General features: G+C 38.5%; 1 protein-coding gene across 1 annotated transcript in view; it reads left to right on the top strand.

The window, feature by feature from the left end:
- PTPRH (protein tyrosine phosphatase receptor type H) overlaps positions 1 to 18,142 on the top strand; it is a 722,562-nt gene that overhangs the window by 504,853 nt on the left and 199,567 nt on the right. The window contains exon 11 of the mRNA XM_044059212.1: positions 4,816 to 4,897. Coding sequence (XP_043915147.1) covers positions 4,816 to 4,897 — 82 coding nt within the window. The remainder of the gene's footprint in view (positions 1 to 4,815; positions 4,898 to 18,142) is intronic.

The raw sequence follows: 18,142 nt of genomic DNA, 5'->3' as shown, positions 1-18,142 counted from the left end.
ATATTGTAAAGTTGAAACAACTCCCCAACTATTTCAGTCTGTACCTTATGACCACGCATCAGTGGTGACCAAAAGAAGAAATATCACTCAAGCTGTTATCAAAAAAAAGCACGAGGAACTGATGGAATTCCAACTGAAGTCGTATAGCACTTGGATGTAGCTGGTACAGTACTTATAAGGTTCTGCCTGGAAGTTTGGAAGATAACATGATGGATAATGAACTGTAAATGATCTGTGTTTATGCCAGCATTAAAGAAGGGAGGTATGATAACAGGGCTTCTACGCACTGGCTAAAAGCTTTAGTCCCCAGATAGTGCCTTTTTTAGGTAAAGTACCCTTGCTAGACATTCCTACATAGTAGCTTCAAACTCCAATTTGGACAACATCATGGTGACACTACTCAGTGCAAGGATTCTAAATAGAAAGGTGCCTGAACTTGAGGCCCTTCTGTAACTCAGACACACGTATATATATATATATATATATATATATATATATATATATATATATATATATATATATATATATATATATTTATATATATATATATGTCGTTACTAAGACATGGTTTCACTGATGTGACAACACTCCTATGTCTGGGCCATTCCTTCAGGCCGTTGAATAAGTGCAGGAGAGTATCAGTATTTGTCAGAAATAACTCCACCTCATTTCAAATTACCCATGAACCTAGCTTGGAGCTCCCGCAGATCCAAATCACCCTTAGCAAATCCAGGTATTGCTTCTTTGCCACATAGAGATGGTTTTAATGTCCCCCAAAGGTCACGTACATTACCTTAACACCATTGAAGGGTTAAATATCAAACAAAATGCCTTCTTACAAGGAGGTTTGAATTGCTCAAGCATTAATTGGCAAGCTCACACCTCTAAATATGATGCTCAGAGTCCTTGACATTGTTAATGCCAATGCACTGGACTAAACTGTAAAAATATCCAAAAAGGGCTCTAACCTAGTTCTTACCAAACTAGCCCCTGCCTTTACTCCACCCATCTCCTCTTCATCCCTATTTAAATCTGATCACAAGACAGTTATCTTCTCTGTCAGGCCTAGTGGTACCACTCTACCACCAAATGAGACCATCTATAGGAACTTCACCAGGATAGACTTACTTCAGCTTGTAGAAGACCATTGCAAAATTCACAACAACTCTCTGCATGTTAACCCAACTGAGAAGGTTGTCAGATTCATCTGACTTTTCAGGGTGCTAACTTTACCCCATATACCCACATTGATTCCCCAAGCATCCCCAAATATGTATCTCCCTCTGAAATCATCGTAGAACAAGTCTTAAAATCCCTGTCAAAGCAAAATGTAATACTTGCTTCAGACCAAACAATATACCAGGCTGTATTCTCATCAGTTACAAGTATGTACCATTTGAGCCTCTGTTTTAAATTTTTAACCTCAGCCTGCACAGAAAGTTTGTACCCAATGCCTGGAGAACAGCCACTGTGACTCCCCCACACAAGCATGACCCTTCTGCAGATCCAGGCAGTTACAATGCCATCAGTCTCACCAGCCTTATATGTAAAGCCGTGGAACCTATCGTAGCATAACTCATTTATGCAGAGACGTAATACATGATTATTACATTATGAAGACACTTAATGGATATAGACTCCAGTCAGTTTGGTAGTGCAAATCACAAGTTTCTGTATAAACGTCTTTGAAAAGTTTTCAGAGGCTGTGGTCAGTGTTCAGTCAGTGCAAACTGCTTATCTTAATTTGGCAAAGACTTAGACACTATCCCCTCATCATGGTATTGCTAAAAAATAAACTTAATGTAAACCCTGTTTGTTATCTGCTGCATTACAAATTGGCAATCCAAAAAATCCCAGGTTGTGAAAATTGCTGTTACCTTCTTGGAGCACATCATTGTAATTGGGGGGGGGGTACCACAAGCATCAGTGCAGGAGTGCAGGGACCTCTCCTGATTAGCACTTTCTTTTGCAGACATGCAAACCAATATTCCATAAGAGAGGTTGATCAAATTTGCTGATGACTGCAAGATGGGCACTGTTATCGACATATCCGCTGATAGTAAACAGCTACATCAAGGGCTGGAATATGCATTTACTTGGTGTACTAAAGACAGCCTTAAGTTAAATACAGACACTTGCAGCTTGAAAGTATTCAGTAAAAAATATCCACACTCTGTATGTTTTAAATGGTAGCCCTCTTTAGACAGACAGTCATCATAATAGACCTGGGTACTTATGTGGACAATTCTCTCTCTCTCTCTCATTCAACCATAGTCAGCAAATCCTATTTGTCCCAGTTAATTTCCAAGGGAATGTTTTCAAGATCTAAAGATGTCATTCTGCCATCCTACTCTTCCCATATCAAACCCATCATTTAATACAATGTCACCTTCAGAAAGTATAAATTGAATATTAGGTTACAAAGATACCTTACCAAGAGAGTCAAAGGCCTTACATCTTTCAGCTATCCCAACAGATTAGCAGATCTGTCATTTATACTCAGTAACATACTGACTGCTCCAAAATGACCCGTGGTTTGCTTTCTCAGCCACGAAAGACCCAGTCCTATGTGACCTTCTTTTTCTTTGCAAAACCAGTTCATTTACATATACTTTCACTAGTGATCTAAATCTTCACAGCAAATAAACAAGACCCATTGGTGTGATAGGTTCCAAACTCAATGTATTCCCAGACTATGGAATAAGTTAGCATTGCAGGTCAAACAAAGTACTACTTTAACTATTCTTATGGCTATTATTGATGACTGGAAGGATAGACACAACTTTACACTAGGATTGTCATGTACAGTTCTGCTAAATTATTGAAATGAGCACTGTTAAGTGCTTGAAAATGCAGGCATGAGCTTTTAAGTGTATCTGCTGAAAGATTTGCAAGGACCATCTTTTGGTCCCATCAATTGCTCACCTAATATTGTTACTTTGTTTGACTGATTTGTTGAAATGTTTCTACAACCATTCTGATCCCACATAACATCAAAACACTTTTCAAAATTATCCATTGGGGATTACAAACACAATTGGAAAGAAAATTGCAAGAGTTGCAAACATGGTTCTGAAAACAGCAAGGAACAGGAGACAGCATTGCAGATGTGACATGGATCCCTGAAAAGAGAAAATATCACAACAGTATCTATTTGTCCACTAATTACCATAGACTATTGGCCATGTGTATTATGAAAAATTATGGACTACAGTGAGAATCAAGGGTATGCCAGAATACCTGATGTTCTCATGCACATTCATTACATCTATCATAAAGCAAGAATTTGAGCAAAACAAAGAGGAACAAAAGTGTTTATTATTGGTAAAACTGTGTGAAAAGGCTTCATATTTCCACATATCTGGTTAACTTATACTCAGAACAAATCATCCAAGAAGCAGAACTGCATGAAGAAAATTGAGTTATTAATACTTGAATAAGAATAATTAATGATCTTGACTGTGCTGATGATACTGCAATAGTAGCTGAAAACTCCAGTATACCTGCTTATCAAAATTAAATGACATACCCTCAAAGTGGGGTCACACCTCAAAATGTAGAAGTTAAATATGCTGACAATTGAAAAAAATCAATTAATTTTTGAAAAATTTATTATTGATGAATATAAAATAGAACTTGGAAACTTTGTCCTGTATGGATCAATAATCAATAATAAAATGCTAAGCAATCAATAAATATGATAACAAACCTTTCTTAGAATGGCCTTGAAGAATTTAAATAAGATATTCAAGTGAAGAAATGTATCTTTTGATACAAAGATTTGACTTGTTCAAGAAATTGCAATTTCAGTAGCATCATATAAATATAAAAACTGGGCACAGAAAAAACAAGACAGGAAGAACATAGATGGCTTTTAATTATGGTTTTGGTAAACAATGAAGCGCACTCCATGGATTGCTAGAAAAAAAAAATTGGTAGATACTGTATAAATTAAACCCTAAATACTTCTTGTAAGCGCAAATATCAAGATTTTAATTTTCAAACTTCAGACATATCAGTTCAAGAAAAATATATTTGAAAGACCTCATGCCTGGCAGGGTGAAATGTTAAGGTAAAGGAGGAAGACAGCAATGCAGTGGACTAAGACAATAACTACAAAGATGGATGCTCCTCGATCAGTGATTATTCATCTGCTGAAGACTGAAAATAGTTCAGGGCAGCTTTATATAAGGTCAGCATGAATCATCATTGACTAAACAGCACTTAATGGCATTATAGTAAACAGTTTCAGTTTACTACTAGTTTAGTTCAGAGAAAACCTGTATAAAATATGGTGATGTTGTCTGACTACCCATTTCTTTCATATAATTGCATCAGTCGTTTTTTTTTAATTTATGCATTTGTTAACTGACCTTATCTATCCTGGACATTTTTCAGCCAAGATGCACCCAAAAATATTAGATAAATAGATATATTGATATACATAAAGAGAGAAAGTCAGTTTACAGATGCTCATCAATCATAATACTTTTAGAAGGCAGACAGAATACCTGAAGAAAACTCTTGCAGAGATTCAAAGGACTTGCAATATCTACAAAGGCGGTAACCAGTAGTAAGAAATAAACCACAGGCACTGGTGTTTGTGTGAGGTCAGTTTTAATTACTAAGCGGTCATGCTGCCTACTGTATGGTTTGTGAATTTCATTTAAAATAAAGACATATACTGGATTTTGTATCACTGTGCCATAAGAAGGCAATAAACTTAAACATATTTATTTAGATCAGTTCCATTCATCTAATTGCAATATTGGTATTTTTCAGACTATTCAAACTTATTTTATATCTTTTACATAGGAGTAGTTGCGGGATCTGTGATAGGAGTTCTCTGTCTAATAATCCTATGCGTCCTGACTGTCTATCTTTGGAAATGGAGAAGGTAAGTTGATGGAGCTCTAACCTTTATATGCAGTCATTATATATGTTGCATGTATATTAAAGCAGTAATGCAGGATGTGGTAGGCATGTGCATAGAACACATATTAACACATATCCTAGGTTGTGGTGAGGTAGGCTACAGGTAATACACCTGTCATTCTCGAATGCATAGTAATGTCATTTCTTGCATTATCTGAAATATCTTATGGTAGTCATAAACTTAATTCACTTTTTAAACTTTTGTTTCCTAAAACATCTAATTATATATTTAATGTGCAGTTCACCATAATTGTATGATAACATTGTCTTTTTACTGCCTACAATTCAGTATATGATATATAAGTAACGAAAGATTGACAACAAGCTTTCGCCTTTCCAGGCTACAGACTTGAATTTGCTTCTCTATCCCAGAGCTAAAAAGCAGTTATTCTCTGTGTCTAGATTTTCAGAATTGGTCTGTACTAGCATCTTTTTTAAAGCTTTCTGCCAAAGTTTGCCAATCAGCTTTTGTACATGTTGAATTCCAGTGACTCCTTTTCATTTAGGCTATGGATTGCACGTCTCTATGAAAACAATTATTTGTCATACCAAAACTGGTGTTAATTACTGAAAATCTAATTTATATTTTTAAATGTATACTACTGAGAGATTAGAAAAAAAATTAGACCACAGTTCTTCCAAACCTCATGGAAAACTTACCAAAGTGTTGCAAACTATGCTGACATAAAACCAATAAATATGTAAAAGGTCCAGCCTTCCGTGGTGTAGTAAAAATTATTTAATCCACAAACAGGCAAAAATTAGCGCTTTCGTCTTGAGCACAAGACTTCATCAGATGCCGTCTTTAAAAATCAACTCCTTTATATATCACAAACAATTATTTAACAGATTGCTGACATAAACATTATATGCTTTATAGATTTACTCATTATGTATGAACCTTTACTGTTCTACAATGAAGTGTCCTACTTGAAGGATCCCAGAGAAATCCAAATCACATTACACCGTGACTTAACAAACACTTGTAAAAACATATACAAACCTTCTTAGTGACTGACTGAAATGTCTTACTATAATGCAAGAATTTTTGCATTATATCAGAGTCAACGATTTGTTCATTATATGCCATGCTGAAAACACTTAACTGTTAAAACTCTGAAAAAAACAAGAATGCGCATTCAATTATTGTTGAATATAAAGAGACAATGTTTATGTCAATGAAATACTAGGCTTTAACAAATCAGTTAGCACTTTTGACTTAACACAGAAGACTCCTTCAGCCTGATTGTCACAACAATTAAAACATCTGTCAGATTCATTTTTTTCTAATATTCCTTCCTTTCTGTAAAACAGTTCATTAAAGCATTCAAACGTGCACCAATACTAACATCTAATGTTACATGGCACTGAAATTATTTGTATTTCAGTTCATCTTAATATCCACTTTAAAATCATTCTTTACATAAGCTTTAACATGAAATAAAAACCTCACTGGATTTACTACTAGTCATAACAATAAAAAGAATGGGTTTATTGATTATTTTTGAGGAATTCATATATTGAAAGTCAGAATACAGGCTTTGCTGTATTCTGGACTTTTGGAAAGTTCCTGTGTTGCCATTTCCTTTCTTGGATAGAGGGAGGCTTCTTTGGTCACTAGTGGCAGTGGGGAGCTTGGAGCAGCCTATCTGTCCCTGGAGGAGTGTTCCCAGTGCAGGAATCTGGTAGTCTGTTGGCAGTTTTGGGCCAATTTCTAGCTCTTTCAAGTCCGCCTGTATAAAACCTGCTGTAGCGCGGCTTTGCGTGATTTTGTGCATAGCGCGGCATCGAGCAGCGCCGCTTATTTTGGGTTTGAGCCTTGGAACTGATCGAGTTCTCATAATAAACACCCTAGTCCTACGCTAAAGCCTAGCACTTGCTCACTAAAGCAATTATATAAGTCAGCACTAAAAAATTAAAAGCACTACACCCTCACAAACTCCCCTTGAGTAACTTGTTCCCCATTGGCCCTTTTTTTCAATTATAAAGGAATTCCCAATACTATTCTAGCATGTCCAAAGGTCAGTTGTCAATCTCCTCTCCGGTCCAGCTGGTGAACCTGGGAATCTTGAGGCAATGTTACAACTGCCTAATGTACACAGACAACCCTCTCCTCCTCCCAACAAATTCCAACACATGTGAGAGATGCAACCATATAGCCAAATTGGAGACTAAGCTCTCTCAACTCAGTACTGGCGTAACCAGTCAGGAGGAGAAGGAAACCACACTCACTACAATTCCAGTCTCACATAGACCTACCACGACAGCAAACCAAACACATAAACACACAAAAACATACTTGGAGGCTCTAAATAAAAATCTGCCTAAGCAGCAGAGACCTCCAAAGCAGACACCTTAGCAACCGCTACCCCAAAACAAAACACGTGCAACACATAGCTCACAAAGCCAGTGTGCCGAACAGTCACAGCCCTTAAGGCTAAACAACACACCTAATACACTTGTAATAGGTGACTCTATCATCAGGCACACTGACGTCCCGCTCACCAGGCTGAACAAGGAGAAGGTCACGGTGAGCTGCCTGTCGGGCGCTAGGATCCTCTACATAACACAAGCACTCAGGTCACTCCAAGGCAAGTACAAATATGACTCAGTCATTGTCCATGCTGGTGTGAATGATCTGAGACGTACCTCCCTGGACTACATGAAAAGAGACATAGAGGAGCTCTCTGAGCATGTAGCCCAGGCCGGTATGACCCTGACCTTGAGTAGCATCTTACCCTCACCAAGAATGATGCCACAGTATGAAGACAAGATTATCAATTTCAAAAATTGGCTTAAGTATTGGTGTCATTCAAAGGGGATCCAATGCCTGTCAGCCTGGGATGACATGCTCGACAAGCCACGATGCTTCGCTAGGGACGGCTTGCACCTGTCATCCCTGGGCTTTCGGATATTGGCAAAGGCTCTTGCTACCCCCATAGTGCCTTTTTAGGCAAGGCTCAAAAGACAAACCCACCTCCATAGGTATCACAAGGGATAAGAAACTAAGAGTAATGCTACTCAACGCCAGAAGTCTAAACCTCAAGATGCACGTACTCGAAACTCTCCTTAGCATGGAGAACATCAATATCTGTGCAGTAACAGAAACCTGGTTCAAGGCTCTCGAGAGCACCCCAGCACTACCAGGTTATACCTCATACCATGCTTTTCAGCCCCAAAACTTGGACCGAACCACAAAAGGAGGGGAGTATCAATATTCACAAAGATACCTACACCTCCAGGTTGGTGGCACAGCACGAAGCATCAGAGACTATCCATGTGCAACTAACAGTGGGTAAAACTGCCTTCCAGTTTATAGCCTGCTACCGACCACCCTCCCAAACCCAGGAACCCCACTCGGCCTTCCTGAGAACACTGGAAAATATGAAGATCTCTCCAAACACCATTATATTGGGTGATTTCAACTACCCAACCATAGACTGGGAGCATTACTCTAGCTCCAACACCCTAGCCCAAAGTTTCCTAGAATTTATAAACTCAAATGCTATGGAACAACTTGTTTCCACACCCACAAGAGGGGAAAACATACTGGACCTGATCATCACCAACATGGGGACTCTATGCTCCAGACCAGAAGTGTATCCCTCACTGGTAAGATCAGACCATAAACTAATCTCACTGGATATTCACATCCCGACCCCACCCCATGCCGAGAAAACCACAGTGAAAAACTTCTCTAAAGCAAATTTCACACTCCTCAAAACTGAGGTGGAATCCTTCAAAGCCCCCGGGCCTGTGGATAATACGGCCCAGACCACAAAATCCTTTATAAATGCATTCTATGAACACCTTCAGGAATGCATGGATCATGCAATCCCAAATAAAACCAAGACCCAATCCTCCAAAGGCAGATGTTCTGTCTGGTGGACCCCAGCCATAAACAAACTATACAATAGAAGGAGGAAGCTACTACATGACAGAGCAAAATCCCAAAAAGGGAAGGCATCTCTGATCAGTATTAGCAAAAAACTACGGGCACTCATAAAATCGTCTAAGGCCAGCTTCAAGAGAAAAATTGCACAGGACACTAAGGATAATCACAAGGCTTTCTTTAGTTATGTTAGGAACCTGGGGGGGAGTTCCCAGATATGCTCAGAATTAGTCCAAAATGGCAAAAAATACAGTGAACCCACAGACATTGCCAACATCCTAGCTGACAGGTTCAGTGCAAACTTCTCCACCCCCTCCCCACCAAAAGGGCTAATATCTATCCCAGCAGAGTGCTGCCCCCCTGACATTTCAGATGCTCAGGTAAGAGCTGCCCTCTCCAAAGCAAGAAACACAGCATCAATGGGACCAGACGGTGTCCCGGCTGCCCTACATGAACTCCAAGAAGAGCTAAACCCAAACCTAAAACTACTGTTCAATCTCAGCCTTGCTACAGGATATGTACCCAAAGAGTGGCGTACAGCAACAGTGGTCCCTCTCCACAAAGGTGGTGCCTCAATGGATCCTGGAAACTATCACCCCATAAGTCTCACTAGCTTGGTCTGCAAAGCTATGGAAAGGATCATCATGGACTTTATAAATAAAGATATTGGGGACCTACAGACACTGGATCCTACCCAGTTCGGCTTTGTTAAGGGCAGATCCTGCCTCTTAAACCTGGTCGATTTCTTTGAAACAGTCACCAAGGCCATTGACAAGGGGAAGGTGGTCCACACAGCCTACCTGGACCTCGCAAAAGCCTTTGATACAATAGCCCACTCGGGCATTATAGATAAGCTCACCAGCTTAAATATAAACCCCTATGTCACTAGATGGGTTGCAAACTGGCTCAAGGACAGAACCCACATGGTTAGAATAGCTGGAGCCATGTCAGACTCCAAACCAGTTACAAGTGGCATCCCACAAGGCTCAGTCTTGGGACCTCTTGTTTGGTATATATTTCTCGGAGGTACAGGCCAACATGGAAGGACTGTGGCTGACCAAGTTCGCAGATGACTGCAAACTGGGCGCCATAATAGACTCTCCAGCTGACACAAGCATCCTCCAAAAGGGCCTCATAGAAACACACAACTGGTGCCAGAGCCATGGCCTCAAGCTAAATGCCAAAAAGTGTATAGTCATCCCCTTTGGCAAAAACAAAGTGCCCACAAATTACCACATAGGTGGTAATCCATTAAGTACAGAAGAAGTAATTAGGGACCTGGGGACCCAAGTTGATAGCAATCTCTCATTTGGCAACCACGTGGCGAAAGTGGTTAGAAAAACATTTTATATAGCCCACCTAATCATGAAGGGATTCACATCTAGATCAGGGGAGGTCATCGTGCCTCTTTACTCATCCCTCATCAGGCCCATAATTGAGTACAATGCCCCTTTGGGATGTACCTTACCAGACACCTGCAGCAACTGGAAAGACCCCAAAACTACCTCACCAAGAGGATCAAGGGCTCAAACAGATGCCGTATGCTGCCCGGTTAAAGAAACTCCAGCTCTACTCAGTGGCATACCGCCTGCTCAGAGGCGATCTGTGCCTGACGTATAAAGCCATGTCCAACACGGAATTAATGGACATGCTGCACCTCAGAAAATCCAAATCCCATCGAGCTACGCGCTCGAGGGACTTAAACCTCAGCACTGAAATAAATAGGACATGCTGGAGGGACAGATTCATAACCCAGAGGCTCCCTTCACTCTGGAATAAAATCCCAGTCCAGGTTAGGCAAAGTTCCTCATTGACTCTCTTCAAGAGGAATCTTGATGAGTGGATGGGGGATTGTAGGTTTACCCCGGGTATCACTTCTGTGTCACTGTTAGACAGAGGCACAGTATACTAACCTCGGAAAAGGGCATAGCAAAATTAATTTAAAATGGGTGGCGAAAGCCATACACACTCTGGCTAGGCTTATAAATGCCCTAGGGCAGATAGCCTAGTATGAACCTATGAACCTATGAACCTAAGAATCTCAGATGGTTCCACATACTCTAATTTTATATTAAATTCTCCTATCTTTTTACCACGAGAGTTTCACTTTTGTTTGTCTTATTCACCTTGCAATAAAATTCACTTCTCTCTGAATCAATTTTAATTCATTTTAATTTTTTTAAATGTAATGTATTTATTAAGTCCTTTAGGGAAGTGACTTGTGTCAAACTCTTTTCTTCCATGACCCAAGACACAACAGCAAGGGTAATGCAATGTGTGTCTGTGTGTGTGTCTGTGTGTGTGTGTGTGTGTGTCTGTGTATCTGTTGCTCATAAGAATGTTATTAAGAAAGTCAAGAAATTTTCTGAAGCCAGTATGTGTTTAACTGCTTCCACTATGAATGCATGAAAGTGAATGCACTGAGGACTGGAATCCCCAAACTGCATTTGACAAATAAATTGCTGAAAAAATACTTTAAGTTCTTGCTAGGGGCAAGCTCCCCTGCACCCCTGAAATTATAATTATATAGCAACTCGAAGAATGGGGAAATTCCTCCCGAAAGCACTTATGTACAGTGATTTCCTATTGAGGAACCTCAATCATTGTTGAGTTCAACCTCGGGTAACTGAAGCTTGAGAGATGGTATTTGTCCACCACTAGATATTTGTCCACCACTAGAGTTATGGTTTAGTCTTTTTATTGCCACCACATTTGATATTTGGCATATTATGCTCTAATTTTTAGTACCACGTGCATGTCGTATTGTTAATACCTCTTGGCTAACACCAATACAATAGCTATATATGTATGTGTATATATATATATATATGTATATGTATATATATATATATATATATATATATATATGTATATTTATATATATATATATATATATATATATATATATATATATATATATATATATTAAAACAAAGAGTTAGAAGGTCACACCGAAATTCCAATCAGAAAAAAATAAATGAAAACTCCAGCCAAGCTAGAACTTCCAATGAGTGACCTCCTAAACCTCCTGTAACAGAGGCACATGGGATATATGCAAATGACCCTTATGAACATCAGGTGCTTCATCTATATGGAATTCTGATTGCCCATTACTTTTACATATGAAATTGTTTTAATAGACAATTTCAGGCCAATAAAGCCAAACCCCACTAGCCATGGATATATTTCAGATTGTTATGAACTTAGCATAGCATAAGCAGAGTGTTTGATTAAGCATAAGAAACACAGGGTTGTTATACCCAGCTGATGTCCATTATCATTAGGGTGACTGCAAAATATCCCAACTAACACATTAAAACAGTGTTAGAAGGTCACACTGAAAAAACAATCAGAAAAAAACTAAATGAAAACTCCAGCCAAGCTAGAACTTTCAATGAGTGACCTCCCAAACCTCCTGTAACAGAGGCACATGAGATATATGCAAATGACCCTTATGAACATCATATATACACACACACACATATCTATACACACACACACATATATATATATATATATATATATATATATATATATATATATATATATATATACACACACACATATCTATTCATATATATATATATTTATATATATATAGACATATATATATATATATGCACACATATCTATTTATATATATATATATATATATATATATATATATATATATAGACACATATATATATATATATATATATATATATATATATATATATAGATAGATATAGATAGATATGGATAAATGTAGAGAGAGAGGTATGTAGAGATATAGACAAAAACATAGACCACTTAGCATAATCAGTCAGCATGCTTTAATGTAAAGTCAGAGAAAACATATGCACATCTGGGGAGGAACATAAAAATTTCACCCAGATACAGAGGTTAGGACTAAAACCAGGGTTCGTGAAACAAAGGTATTGACTGTTGAGTACAGTGCCACTAAAATGGTACATCACTGAATCATAACTCTAGATACTTCAAAAAGGTAATGCCAACTTTTTTTTGCATCCATAGACACTAATATGGGTCATAAAAGCCTAACTGGTCAGTCACTTATGGCCACCTGTTATAAAAGTCATATTGTTGAGTCCCTACCTCTCCAGACGTCTTTAACTTATTTTACAATATACCTTAATAACCGTGTCTACAATGTATGCTGGGTTGATTGATCTACAACTTGTATGAAAAATTCTTAGGTTCTTTACTGCCGAATGAAATCTCAATGTTTTGTTTCAGATGACTTTTACTATATGTTTTTAAAACATGAACTGTTGAAAATCAGCATGTATAAGAATTTTATTAACATTCTTTTTTTAACACTTTAATTAGTATAGCATTAGCACTCACAGTAAGTTTATCTTTAGCATCATTTTCTTCATGAGACAGCTTGTAAATATTTTAGAACTTGATAGTAAAACTCCTGTTCTGATTACCAGATATGCAGAACTGAAAGTACAAATGGACAATATCTCAGAAAATTCCCCTAGTCTGAGGTACAGTGATTGTAGACTTTGCATAGAGAAGTGTAGCTTAATCATACGGTGCCCTATGCCGTTCCCAAACTGACCCTCCCCCCAATCACACGTACTGATTGCTTCAGTGTTTCAGACATTACTGTAAATGCAATATTAGCATTCATTAATGAAGGCCATACGTGCATCATGTTTGAACCCAAGACAGACAGGGTTTGAGAGAGAACTATCCCATCTATGTGAAAGGTTAGCAGACAGGTTCTTAAAGGAAAATACTTCAAAGACCAATCAGCATAAGGTTCAGTTCAGGTTTCTTTATTCATGTGCAAGGAGACAAAAAATGCAGATACAGAGTTTGTCTAACTAAAATCAGGAAGTGTCACAATTAATATACCTTTTGCCCACTACGACTGACGTAGCAGATCACCAGTTCACAAAGTTGTTACTTTACAATGGTTTTCACATAATTTCAGCTGACTCAAGGTTTAAAAAAGATTTTTCAGTAAACAGGATAGCCTTGACAACCACCGGTCAGTTATTACTTTCTTTCTATGTAATGCTACAAGTCTAGGTACTATGGCTAATTCAAGCACAATGCAAGTACAGATCTCTGAAGCAGTCTATTGTTTCTAGTATCTAACTTTCTTGCAACTGTGCACTTTTTCATCAACACAAACAGAACTTATTTTTCATAATGAATGGATCTACAGTAATCATCATTATTCTTTATTTAATTTCCTGACCTAGCAGATAATCACCTTCTTCTCAGTACATTTCCAAAGGCATAAACATGTATTTTGCTGTGCTAGCAAACTAGGTCAGAGTGCATCTTGCAGTGCCAGAAAGCACAATTTCAGAAAAGTATATTTTCAGTTTCAAACAGAACTAATAGAATAAAAATGTGTTAATCTTACTTGCTTATAATAAGCACTATACACATATGTTAATACATATTTTTCTAACATTTCCCTCTTGTTAATACTTTTTATTCTATTTTCAAAAGCATAAACAATTTGCTTCTTTTCCTAATCTCTTCCTTTGTGGATTTGTAGCTAAGAGAGTCATTCAGTTTAAACTTATGAAAGTGTTTCATTCTTCAACAGTTCTTCAATTTCAGTACTTTGATACAAAGTTTCAGAAACTGATATATATATAAAATCTTTGATTAATCTTTTCATGCAGGGAATGCCACAGCAAATACATGCTCCTTTCAGTAGTATTCCCACACAAATAGCAATCAGTATGTTCATTAGGATGGAACCCCACCCCCCAAACAATTTCTGGAAAAAGTCCATCAGTGAGTTTGGGCCTGGCCTGGTCATGTCAGACACTTGCTGAATCACCTCCAAATGATCATTAATTTCATGTTTATTATCAGGTATAAACGAACAGCACTCGTCTTTGATTAAAGCGCACGTACCACCTCTCACCGCTAGGGTGAAGTCAAGAGCCATGCGATTCTAAAGTACCACAGTTCTCATTGCATTCAGTTCATCAGTCATTAATTCGAGAGCGGAAAAAGTTGCATTGCTCATAACCTCGAAAAGTTTGGATAGTTTTCTCAGTTCCCAAATTGATTTAACTGCACCATATGCAGGGGCTATGCCAGCCCAGGATATAATAGTGTCACTCAAGTCCATGTGTGTCAGTTTACTTTTGTCTTTCACGGAGTTATGATTTCTCCAACCTGCTTTGATCTGTCCCATCAGATTTTCAGGTTTCTTGATTGGATTTCCAGGTTTATTTGTGACACCTCTGATGTTTTGAATTCTCCTATGAGGCAAAGCTGTAGTGTGTCGTATGGCCGGGACCAGGTAACCCAAAAAACTGCCGGACCAATTCTCAGGCAACCATTTGTATGCCTTTTTCCCGCACACAAAATAACAGCTTTCTACTTTAGTATTGATATACACTTTCTCTGCATGAAACATTTTCTTATCTATAATAGACAGTTGCTTTAAAAGAACAGGATTATGTCATACTTCACTAACAGTTTTATGCAAGGACTCAAAGTATGAGTCATAATCTGCATCACAGATTGTTTCTGCATTTTTAGCTTTAATATAACATTTATAAGAAACAGTCACATTACATTTGCTCCAACCCACCTGAATCGTATCATTCTTATAAAAACACACAATTCCTTTTTGTGTAACAGGTAGGAACAATGCAATTTTGTCTCTAGATTTAACAGGTGTAGTCTCAAAAATCAAGTTTTCCCAGGTCTCAATGACCCCTAGGGGGACAGCAGCCATTAATAATCCCCCGTATGCTGTTGGTATAGCTGTGCAAATCCAACAATTCGAAATATTAAAAGTCTCAGCATACACATATTTGATTGCTTGGTAAGTGTTAAAGTTCGGATGTCAGTCTAGGAGTGTTGAATCATGTTTGTTCAGTCTAGCTGGTGTGGCTGAAGAAAAGAAAGGCCACAGCAAAAGCCACAGCAAAAAGATCATTGTCACTAATACAGTTATTAAGATGATTATGCAACACTGCTGAAGTTGCTCAGCATTTCTATTATCTCTGGGTCTTGTCATTCTACTGCTGCTGTGTGTTAGCAAGAGTTTTATCAAGTTCAAAGTTTTTAACCAATTTACAGTGTGTCAAATGAATACAAGATGAACGTTCCGCAATCTTGACTGCTGTGGGCGTGCTCAGCAGTACTTGATATGGACCATCCCACTTTGGTGTTGTCCAATTCTTCTTTGTGATTGTCTTCACCCAGACCCATGTGCCTGGGGCTACTGCCACCCATGTGCCTGGGGCTACTGCCACTTCAGATGGTTTGGTTTGGCCTTTATCTGAAATAGAATTAAACTGTAAAATATGTTTGTTATTCAGCATACTCCTCATATACTCTGCAAGTGTCCAATCTGCTTCCTGGTCTGCAGGCATGAGAGGTTTCCACTGAGGTATATAATAAGATCTTCCGAAAATCTTTTTGAAAGGTGTCAGTCATTTTGCATTTGGAACAGTTCTCATGCTCAACAGTGCCAGGGGCAGACAGTACACCCAGTTCTTCTATGTATCAATCATGAGCTTCTTAAGTTTATTCTTTAAAACTCCATTGTGCCTCTCTACTAACCCTGCAGATTGAGGGTGATATGCACAGTGATGTTTTAAAGAAATCCCAAAATACCGACTCAGCTGTTGTATAGTTTGGTTTATGAAATGTGTACCATTGTCACTGTAGATCCTTTCCGGTATGTCAAATCTAGGAATAATTTCTTTAACTAGGGTCTTTGCAATGGTGGCTGCATCTGGTTTACTGGTCGGAAAGGCCTCCACCCATTTGGAGAACATATCCACAATGACAAGGCAGTACTTTTTATTTTCACATTTGCTCAATTCTATGAAATCCATACAGATAGTATAAAACGGATACGGTGGTGTAGGGAAACCCCCTTGCTTGGGCTTTAACGCCCCTTATGCATGATGTTTATTACAAGTGTGGCATGACAGGCAAAATATTTTAGTATAGTTTGTGAATCCATACGTAGTGAATACCCGGTTTACTAACTGTACCATCCCCCCTGTTGAGACATGGCACTGCCCATGGCTCAACAAAGCTGTATATCTAAATAAATTAGATGGTAATATTGGTTTTCCCTCTTTGGAGATGTACAGCCCTCTCTCGAGAATTGCTCCTCATCTTTCTCACTTTTGTTTCTCAGCTCGTGTAGTAAGTGTCTGCATTGTTTCCACCATTTCTAAGTCTAAAATCTCAGAAGGTTGTAATTCCTCGTTCAAAAGAAATGCTTCTGAGGCTGCTTGCTTTGCAGCTGTGACAGCTCTCGCATTGCCTTTTGAAATCCTATCATGTTGTTTAGTGTGAGCTATGCATTTACAAATAGCTACTTTCTGAGGTAACTGAATAAATTCTAACAAATCTAAAATAAACTGTGCATGATTAATTGGTTTGCCAGTAGATGTCACCATTCCTTGATTTTTCCACTGCTGTTCGAAAACATGTACAGTAGAAAAAGCATACTGACTGTCTTTAAAAATGTTCACTTTTTTATCCTTTGCTAAGGTACATGCCCATGTCAAGGCAATCAGATGTGCAGATAAGCTGTGTAGTAAGGAATTTGCTTCTACAATCTCAGTATCAGAAACTACTGCATAGCCTGTTAGGTTCTGTCCTGTAGGACTCTTTTTGCATGAGCCGTCCACGTAATATGTCACTTCGGCATCATCCAAGGGAACATCCGTGAGGTCTTTTCTAGGCAGTGTCTTTTGCTCAATTACCTGCAGGCAGCTATGAGGTGTTTCATCTTCAGGAGTTGGGAGAAGTTGTACATCGTTCAATTTTCATGTGAGGTTGGCTCAGCAATATAGTCATACAAGAAAGATGCCTAGCAGGAGAAAGATATGCTAATTTTTCTTGCAGTAAAATGATTGCGACTGCATGAGGCACTCTCAAGGTGAGAGGGTGCAATAACACTACTGAGGCTGTAGCGTGCACTGCCATTGCAGCTGCAACTACTGCTTGTACACAGTGGGGTAGAGACCGTGCCACTGGGTCCAGTTGTGATGAATAATAAGCAATGGGGCGTTGCTTGTCCCCATGCTGTTGAGTCAACACTGATGTCATATAACCTTGCTTGCAATCTACAGTTTGGAAAAAACGTTTATGATAGTTCGGTAATCCTAACACTAATGATGATGCTATCAATTGCTTCAATTTACAGAAAGCTAATTCTGCTTCTGGTGTCCATTGTATTAAATCTTGTGCTGCCATAGGCTTCTTAAAAATCAAGTTGGTTAATGGTGCAGATTCCAAAGCATAGTTTGGGATCCAGCTCCGACAAAGATTAGTTGTACCCAGAAGAACATC

The sequence above is a fragment of the Protopterus annectens genome, chromosome 17.part0, assembly GCF_019279795.1.
Source record: "Protopterus annectens isolate FY-2018-M chromosome 17.part0, PAN1.0, whole genome shotgun sequence".
Taxonomy (NCBI): Eukaryota; Metazoa; Chordata; order Ceratodontiformes; family Protopteridae; genus Protopterus; species Protopterus annectens.
Note: the sequence above shows the minus strand (reverse complement) of the source record. Positions and strands in the feature narration are given on the sequence as shown.